Raw genomic sequence first — 9,733 nt, 5'->3', positions numbered from 1 at the left:
CCAACTATTATTCCCTATAGTTTTTGCACTCAAATTTGCCTACATATTTGTTCTTCTACCTCCCTCTCACTATTTGGGGGTCTGCAGTGTATGCCTAGTAGTGTGGCTGCCCCTTTTTTTTTTAATTTCTGAGCTCCACCCATATGGCCTCATTTAATGATTCATTTAGGATATCATCCCTCCTCAAAGCTGTTACTGATTCATTAACCAATAATGCTATGTCCCCTCCTTTTTTATCTCCTTCTCTATCCCGCCTGAAAATTCTATATTGAGGGATGTTGAGTTGCCATTCTTGCCCCTCTTCATGCCAAGTTTCCATTATAGTAACAATATCATGTTACCGTGTCCTCAGCTCATCGGCTTTATTTACTACACTCCTTGCATTTAACACTGCCAAATTTCGTTGCTGCACACTTTTTAACCTTTGCTCCTGATGGCAGACTCGAGTGGGCCATGGACACTGGGAAGAGGTGGTACACAGGCCCCAGTGAAGGGGAAGTGCAGCCAGGTCCCCCATTCGCGCTGTACCAGTGCTACAAATGACTGGAGCCATTTGAGAAGGCTGGCCCTCTAGACTCTGCTCCCTGGAGGTAGCAGTGAAGAATGGGACATAAAGCCAGCTCCAATGAAGGGGCAGTGGCAGCACCAAGTCTTGAGGATTCAATATCCCGGCGACCGAAGGAAGGAAAGACTGAGGAGGAGGGGTGGAACTCCACAGGTCAGACGGCCTGGGAATGAGTGAGGCAGAGGAGGCAATGGAGTGATGGGACAGGAAAGAAATGGAGTAGGAGCAATGTACAGAAGGTGGTGTGCATCAACAAGGAAGAAAGAACTCAGGTTGGTTTACAGTCAGGATATTTTAACAGTCTATGAACAGTTTACTACAGCAGAATGGCACCTGCCACTCCGACAGACAATGCAGTGAAATGTGAATTATAGAGCGCGGCGTCACCGCAAACAAACCATCCTAGCACAATTTGCAGCTGGGCAGCACTGCTTCCCGATCCAGGGCTCGGACTAAAGGAGTGAAGCTTCTCCGCCTCTCGCTCTCTCTCTCTACCTGCTTAAAGACATTCCATAGAACCTCTCTGACCAAACATTGGCTCACCTGTCCCAATGCCTCCTCCTTATGTGGCTCATGGTCAATTTTTGTTTGATAATCGCTCCAGTGCAGGGCCTTGGATGTTTTACTACATTAAAGGTGCTAAGTAAATGCAAATTGATGTTTGTTGGGTTGGGCCCAGCACTCGGCCTGACCCGGCCCGGCCCAGCCCAGCCCGGCCCCGCAGTGTGATCAGCCCATGACGGGCTGACTGTTGAGGAAGACAGGGAGCTGCTCCCAGCGCCAGAGCTGTGTGTCGATCCAGTCTACACACGCGGTGAATCGGTTTCGGGCTCCGGTTTCAGTTCCAGCTGTTTCCTGTCCTTGCCGGGTGTCGCGGGACACTCGGGCGGGGCCGCAGCCACATTCACCGGGGTCTCGGGGTGACTCTTGCTCTTGTGAGCATTTACATTGTCCTTCTTCTCAAATTTCTTGCCGCAAATGTCACAGGAGAACTGGTAGCCGGGCTCGGCATCGTGTTTCTTCATGTGCCAGTTCAATGAGGCTCTCTGTCTGCAGATAATTCCACAGATCTCACACCTGGACAGAGAGAGAGAAAAAGTGAGAGAAAGTGAGACGATGTGACAAAGACCTTCTGGGGGATGGGATGTAGTGGGGGGTTGGGGGGGGGGGGGGGTGCAGCAAGAGTACGGAGGGGGAGGGGTCCAGAGACCAGTCAGGCATAAACACACAGGAGAGAGAGAGAGGGGACGTGAAAAAAAGAGTGTGAGGCCATTGCGGAGTGAGGGGGGAAAAGGGCACAGGAGAGGGAGAGAGACAGCGAGGGAGGAAGAAGAGGCGAGTGAAGGAGGGAGAGGGAGGGGGAGAGCGGGGAAAGCAAGAAGGGTGGGGGAGAGCCGGGGTGAGAGGGAGAGAAAGAGTTGAGAAAAAAAAAAGGGTATATGAGAGAGAGAATGAGAGAGAGAGAGAGAGAGAGAGAGAGAGAGGTGGGGCTAAGGAGGCTGGGGATTCCTGCTCCTGTACTTACTGCAATGAATCTGTGTCAGGCTCCGGTTTCAGTTCCAGCTGTTTCCTGTCCTTGCCGGGTGTCACGGGACACTCGGGCTGGGCCACAGCCATATTCACCGGGGTCTCGGGGTGACTCTTGCTCTTGTGAGCGTTTACATTGTCCTTCTTCTCAAACTTCTTCCCGCAAATGTCACAGGAGAACTGGTAGCCGGACTCGGCATCGTGTTTCTTCATGTGCCAGTTCAATGAGGCCTTCTGTCTGCAGGTAAATCCACAGATCTCACACCTGGACAGAGAGAGAGAGAGACAGACACAGAGACAGAAGGTGAAAGGATGTGAAAAAGACCTCCCAGGGAGGTGGGGGATGGGCATGAGCAGGGAGAGAACAGGAGTGCATGGGGAAGGGTTGCCGAAGCACAGGAGCAGGTAGACACAAGAGCACAGGGGTGCTAGGGCGAGGGAGGGGGGGGCAGGTGCAAGGAAGGGGGGGCGGGGGCAAGGGAGGTTGGGGTGAGGAGAAGGAGTGCAGGAAAGGAGAGGGGAGAAGGGGAGGGGGAAATGGGGGAACGAGGAAGGGAAAAGGGGAAGGGGAAGAGGAGGGTCTGCAGGCAGGAGACAAGCAAGATAGTGTGATGGGCGCCGTGGGGGGGGGGGGGGGGGGAGAAGAGGGGCGGGGAGGGCGAGTCTGCACGGAGGAAGATACAAGAAATCTCCCAGAGTGAGACATTCAGCGGACTAGTGTTATAAAAGGTTTTTTATTTTAGTACTAATATCTTGGACTTCTGTGTTTTATAAACCTGAGAAAAGAATTTTTCTTGCTCAGTTGAAGACACCTGTAAATAATTGGAATTCCTGCAATATTTTGAAAGCAAGTTCAGAACAAGAGTTGCAATTTATGGGGGTTTTTAAAGAAAGTTGAACTTGTGGAAGGTCAGGAAAGCCTGCAATTGAAATGAAACCACAGGGGTTTGACCTTCCTTCGGAGCAGCTTTTGAACCAGGGGGAGACACTGTGTCTGGACATGTGACCATGTTCAGGAAGGTTCTTTTTTCACTCTGGACCCTTTAAAAAGCCAGTGAATTGGACAATGGGCAGGCATTTAAAATCTTAGATTTGACCTGCCTGGAGCAAGGGAAGAAGACCCGAAAAAGTGTTACTTCTCTCAGTGAAGGAGACTCGCCTCTCTTGAAAAGGAATCCTGCATTTGAAAGGTGGCAGATTGCTGCTGCCTCCAGTCTCTGAAGAATTCCTGCATCCAGTGAGCTGCCTCCCGTGTGCTAAGAAAATCCTGAAATCTGAAGAATTCTTCGACTGCTGGACTGCTGCTTCAAAACCCAAGCAGACCTGTCGCCACACCCCTGATGAAAGACCTATGTGACAACTGCTGCAGTTAAATTGCCTAAAACACCTACCCATCATAGACTGTTCATCAACCTCGCCTGGAGAGATTGAGTGGCATCTGACTATTCGACTCTGGGACACCTCACCATACCAAAAACAACCTAGCAGAACGTGAACCTCAATTATTTTTATTATTCCTTCTATTCCTAAGAAGCAGCTGTAAACCAAAAATCCTTTTTCCTCCGTTAACCAGTTTTATTTTTTAATGTATGTGTGTGCGCATGACGGTAAAGGAATTAAGGAGTTTTTTCATATATAGATTTATCTCGTTAGTAGTTAGGACCTATTAGTTCTTTTGGAATAAATAGTTAATGTTGTTTAAAGAAACCTGGTTTGATGTGCTTTATTCTGGGGGACAAGTAGTGTGTTTAATTTGGCTACTTTCCAGTAGGTGGGGAACTTTATTTGATATGCTATGACCTGTGGAATAGTGGGACTGAATTAACAGTGCATTACTCCCAACTTGGTCGTAACACTAGGGAGAATGAAAAATTGAAGGAAATTAGTATTAGTAAGAAGGTTGTATTGGAGAAATTAATGGGGCTGAAGGTTGATAAGCCCCCAGGACCTGATATTCTACATCCCAGAGTGTTGACAGATGTCGCTATGGAGATGATGGATGCATTGATCATCTTCCAAAACACTCTAGATTCTGGAATGGTCCCTGTAGACTGGAAGGTAGCAAATGTCATGCTACTATTTAAGGAAGGAGGGATGGAGAAAACAGGGAATTACAGACCTGTTAGACTTACATCAGTAGTAGGAAAAATGCTAGAATCTATTGTAAAGTATGCGATAAATGGACACTTGGATAATAAAGATCTGATCGGGCATAGTCAACATGGATTTATGAATGGGAAGTCGTGTTTGACGAACCTGTTGGAATTTTTTCAGGATGTTACTAACAATTGATAAAGGGAGTCGGTGGACGTGGTATACTTGGATTTTCAGAATGCTTTTGATAAAGTTCCCCACAGGAGATTGGTTAGCGAAACTAAAGCACATGGGATAGGAGGTAACATTTGGCATGGATTAAGGATTGGTTAACAGGCAGAAACCAGAGAGTAGGAAAAAAATGGGTCAGTGCTTGGGCCCCAGCTGTTCACAATATATATCAACGATTTGAATCTGGGGACCAAATGTAATATTTCCAAGTTTGCGCATGACACAAACTAGATGGGAATGTGTGTTGTGAGGAAGATGCAAACCAGCTTCATGAGGATTTGGACAGACTTAGTGAGTGGGCAAGAGTGTGGCAGATGGAATGTAATGTGGAAAAATGTGGGGTTATCCATTTTGGTAGGAGGCACACTGTGCAGAGTATTTCTTAAATGGTAAGAGATTAGAAAGTGTAGATATACAAACTCACTGAAAACTAACATGCAGGTGCAGCAAGCAATTATGAAGGCTAATGGTATGTTAGCCTTTATCACAAGAGGATTTGAGTACAGGAATAGTGAAGTCTTGCTTCAATTGCATAGAACCTTGGTTAGACCGCACTTGGAGTACTGTGTGTAGTTTTGGTCCCCTTACCTGAGGAAGGATATTATTGCCATAGAGGGAGTGCAACAAAGGTTCACCAGACTTGTTCCACGGATGGCGGGACTGTCCTATGAAGAGAGATTGGGGAAACTGGGCCTGTATTCTCTAGAGTTTTGAAGAATGAGAGGTGATCTCATTGAAACCTACAAAATACTTAAAGGGACAAACAGGGTAGATGCAGCCAAGATGTTTTCCCTGGTTGGGGAGTCTAGAACCAGGGACACAATTGCAAAATAAGGGGGAAACCACTTAGGACAGAGATGAGGAGAAATTTCTTTCCTCAGAGGGTTGTGAATCTTTGGAATTCTCTACCCCAGAGGGCTGTGGAAGCTTAGTCATTGAGTATGTTTATAGCAGAGATTGACAAATTTCTAAATACAAATGACATAAGGGGATATGGGGATAATGTGGGGAAAAGTCATTGAATGGCAGAGTTGGCTCGATGGGCTGAATGGCCTACTCCTATTCCTATGTAGGTAAGACCGAGGGGCGAGAGGGGGGATGGGGGTGCGAGGGCAGGGGCGAGGGGGCGGTTGCGAAGGGGCGAGGGAGAGAGAGAGAATATATAAAAAGATAAAGGGTGTGAAAGAGAGAGAGAGAGCACGAGGGGGTGGGGGGGGGGGGAGGGGGCGGGTGCCAAGCAGGCAGGGAATTCCTGTTCCTGTACTTACTGTAGTGGTTTTTCTCCGGTGTGGATCCTCCGGTGGATGATCAGGTTGCTTGTTGTTCGGAATGCTCGGGCACAAAACTCACAAATATAATCCCGTTTGTCTAGGGAAAACAATTGAGATGAGGAGAAATTAGTTCACTCAAAGGGTTGTGAATCTTTGGAATTCTCTATCCCATGGGGTTGTCGATGCTCCACATTGAATACATTTAGGGCAAGGATAGATTGATTTCTGGTCTCGCATGGATTCAAGGGAAATGCGGAGCTGGCAGGAAAGTGGAATGGAAGCCCAAGATCAGCCATGATCGCACTGAATGGCGGAACAAGCTCGATCGGCCAGACGATCTACTTCTAGTTCTTCTGAGTTGCTGCATGCGGGGAGGCCGATGGTCGAGTTGCTGCATGCGGGGAGGCAGAGGTTCGAGTTGCTGCATGCGGGGTGGCCGAGGGTCGAGTTGATGCATGCGGGGAGGCAGAGGTTCGAGTTGCTGCATGCGGGGTGGCCGAGGGTCGAGTTGCTGCATGCGGGGTGGCCGAGGGTCCCGTCGGATGGGCACTTGAGGGAAATAAATTTGGAGGGATACGGGAATAGAGCGGAGGAGCACGACTAACTGGATTGCTCTACAGTGAACCAGCATGGATTCAACTGGCCGAGTGGCCTCCTTATGTGCTCTAATGACAATGACCTCACAGGGAGTGATTGCAGAGAGATTCGTGAGAGGGAAGAGACCAGGAGGAAGAGGAGGGGGCGGAGGGGGGAGGGGGCGGAGGGGGGAGGGGGCGGAGGGGGGAGGGGGCGGGGGGGGGGGAGGGGGACACCAGGAGGGGACGGGGGAGGGGGAGTGGGAGACCGGGAGGAGGAGGGGGCGGGGGGAGGAGACCGGGGGGAGGAGGAGGAGGGGGCGGGGGGGGGGGGGGGGTGGAGGTGACCGGGGGGGAGGAGGCGGGGGGGAGACCGGGGGGAGGAGACCGGGAGGACTGGGTGGAGGGAGGGGGGAGGACTGGGTGGAGGGAGGGGGGAGGACTGGGTGGAGGGAGGGGGGAGGACTGGGTGGAGGGAGGGGGGAGGACTGGGTGGAGGGAGGGGGGAGGACTGGGTGGAGGGAGGGGGGAGGACTGGGTGGAGGGAGGGGGGAGGACTGGGTGGAGGGAGGGGGGAGGACTGGGTGGAGGGAGGGGGGAGGACTGGGTGGAGGGAGGGGGGAGGACTGGGTGGAGGGAGGGGGGAGGACTGGGTGGAGGGAGGGGGGAGGACTGGGTGGAGGGAGGGGGGAGGACTGGGTGGAGGGAGGGGGGAGGACTGGGTGGAGGGAGGGGGGAGGACTGGGTGGAGGGAGGGGGGAGGACTGGGTGGAGGGAGGGGGGAGGACTGGGTGGAGGGAGGGGGGAGGACTGGGTGGAGGGAGGGGGGAGGACTGGGTGGAGGGGAGGGGGGAGGACTGGGTGGAGGGAGGGGGGAGGACTGGGTGGAGGGAGGGGGGAGGACTGGGTGGAGGGAGGGGGGAGGACTGGGTGGAGGGAGGGGGGAGGACTGGGTGGAGGGAGGGGGGAGGACTGGGTGGAGGGAGGGGGGAGGACTGGGTGGAGGGAGGGGGGAAGACTGGGTGGAGGGAGGGGGGAAGACTGGGTGGAGGGAGGGGGGAAGACTGGGTGGAGGGAGGGGGGAAGACTGGGTGGAGGGAGGGGGGAAGACTGGGTGGAGGGACGGGCGGTCACTGGGTGGAGGGACGGGCGGTCACTGGGTGGAGGGACGGGCGGTCACTGGGTGGAGGGACGGGCGGTCACTGGGTGGAGGGACGGGCGGTCACTGGGTGGAGGGACGGGCGGTCACTGGGTGGAGGGACGGGCGGTCACTGGGTGGAGGGACGGGCGGTCACTGGGTGGAGGGACGGGGAGAGAAATTGGAAAAGAAATTGAAAGAGAAATCGAGAGGAATAGAGTCAGAGCACTACAGCGAGAGCGACAGAACAATCGGACAGATGAAGGTGAGAATGAGACAGAGGACGAAGGACAGTGAAAGTGACAAAGATGCAGACACAGGGGAAGAGAAAGAGACACAATAAGAACGGGTCAGTCCATCTGTGTGACTCTCTGTCCAATTTTCTCTTTCGGCCGCACTTTCTCTCTTTTTGTCTCCCAACGCCCTGGTCCTCCACGTTCACCACATGAGCCCCAGACTATCGGCTGTCAGTAGAACTTACCACTGTGCAGCTTCTCATGTTCCTTCAAATGCTTCTTGAAGTTGAAAGATCGACCACAGGAGGGGTGGGAGCAGGCGAAGGTTTTCTGCAGCAAGTGCTGGTACTTCATGTGGTGCTGAGAGAGAGAGGGAGAGAGTATCAGTAGAGCTTTCCACTCATTCCCACCATGATATTCCAGGCAGTACTGAGCAAGAAAGAGACAAATGATGGAGGCACACAGTGTGTGAGAATCAGAGAGTGAGAGACGTGGAGCGAGGGAGGGAGGGAAGGAGGGAGGGAGGGGCGTGGAGGGGGGAGGGAGGGGCGGGGGGGCAGGCGGGGGAGAGGGGAGCTAAGCGGGGAGAGGGGGGGGCTAAGCGGGGGAGAGGGGGGGGGCTAAGCGGGGGAGGGGAGAGGGGGGCGATGGGGAGGGGAGTGGGGGGCGATGGGGAGGGGAGAGGGGGGCGATGGGGAGGGGAGAGGGGGGCGATGGGGAGGGGGGCGATGGGGAGGGGAGCGGGGGGCGATGGGGAGGGGAGAGGGGGCGATGGGGAGGGGGCGATGGGGAGGGGGCGATGGGGAGGGGGCGATGGGGAGGGGGCGATGGGGAGGGGGCGATGGGGAGGGGGCGATGGGGAGGGGGCGATGGGGAGGGGGCGATGGGGAGGGGGGGGGGGAAGAGACAAAGGAAGGATGCAGAGAAATGCACGAGAGAGAGACACAGACACAGTCAGCGCAAGAGAAAGAGCTAGCTGGAGAGGGAACAAGTGTTCGGAGGCTCAGCACTCACTGTCACTGAGATACCCAGGACAGTACTGAGGACAGTTACTAGAATCTGTTGTTAGGGAATGAGAGTGAGAGAGAACTTGGGACAAATATGAGTAGATCAGAGAGAGTCAGCATGGATCTGTAAAGGGTAATTCATTGCTCATAAACCTTTTTGTATTTTTTGAGGAGGTAACTAAAGTGCTGGATAAGGGAAGATCAATGGATATTATTTATCGGGACTTTAACAGAAATTAATTGACAGAATGTGGGTGTCGCTGGCAAGAAAGCATTTGTTGCCCATTCCTAATTGCCCTTGAGAAGGTGGCGGTGAGCTGTTTCTTGAACTGCTGCAGCCAATCTGGTGCGGGCACACCCACAATACTGTTTGGGAGGGATTTCCAGGATCCAGCGACAGTGAAGGAACGGCGATATATTTCCAAGTCAGGGTGGTGTATGACTTGGAAGAGAACTTGCATGTACCCATGAGTCTGCTGCCCTTGTTTTACTGGGTGGAAAAGACCGCAGGTTCAGAAGGTGCTGTCAAAGGTGGCGTGTGGTGAGCTTGTAGATGGTATACACTGCTACCACTGTGCATCAGTTGGAAGGAGTGAATGTTTAAGGTGGTGGATGCATTGCCGATCAAGTGGGCTGCTTTGCCCTGCATGGCGTTGAACGGTTTGAGTGATATTGGAGCCACACTCATCTGGACAAGTGGAGAGCGTTCTATCACACTCCTGACTTGTGCTTTGTAGATGGTGAACAGGCTTTGGGGAGTCAGGAAGTGCAGAAATCCCAACCTCTGACCTGCTCTTATATCCAGCATTCATGTGGCCGGTACAGTTTAACTTCATGGTAACCCACCCGGAAGTTGATAGTGGGGGATTCAGCGATGGCAATGCCGTTGATTATCAACAGGAGGTGATTAGACTCTCTCTTGTTGGAGATGGTCATTGCCTGGCCCTTGTGTGGCACTAATGCTACTCACCACTTATCAGCTCGAGCCTGAATGCTCCCCAGGTCTCGCTACATATGGGCATGGACTGTTTCAGTATCTGAGGAATTGCGAATGGAACCGTACACTGTGCAACCATCAGCAAACTTCCA

General features: G+C 52.7%; 1 protein-coding gene across 1 annotated transcript in view; it reads right to left on the bottom strand.

The window, feature by feature from the left end:
• Positions 1-576: 576 nt before the first annotated feature.
• The window catches only part of LOC137385105 (zinc finger protein 692-like), an 85,489-nt gene continuing 76,332 nt past the window's right edge, over positions 577-9,733 (bottom strand). The window contains exons 10-13 of the mRNA XM_068059874.1: positions 7,883-7,997; positions 5,686-5,785; positions 2,091-2,357; positions 577-1,642 (exon numbers count right to left, since the gene is read on the bottom strand). Coding sequence (XP_067915975.1) covers positions 1,369-1,642; positions 2,091-2,357; positions 5,686-5,785; positions 7,883-7,997 — 756 coding nt within the window. The 3' untranslated portion in view covers positions 577-1,368. The remainder of the gene's footprint in view (positions 1,643-2,090; positions 2,358-5,685; positions 5,786-7,882; positions 7,998-9,733) is intronic.

This window comes from Heterodontus francisci, chromosome 28, assembly GCF_036365525.1.
Source record: "Heterodontus francisci isolate sHetFra1 chromosome 28, sHetFra1.hap1, whole genome shotgun sequence".
Lineage (NCBI taxonomy): Eukaryota > Metazoa > Chordata > Chondrichthyes > Heterodontiformes > Heterodontidae > Heterodontus > Heterodontus francisci.
This window is presented reverse-complemented; position numbering and strand designations above follow the sequence as displayed.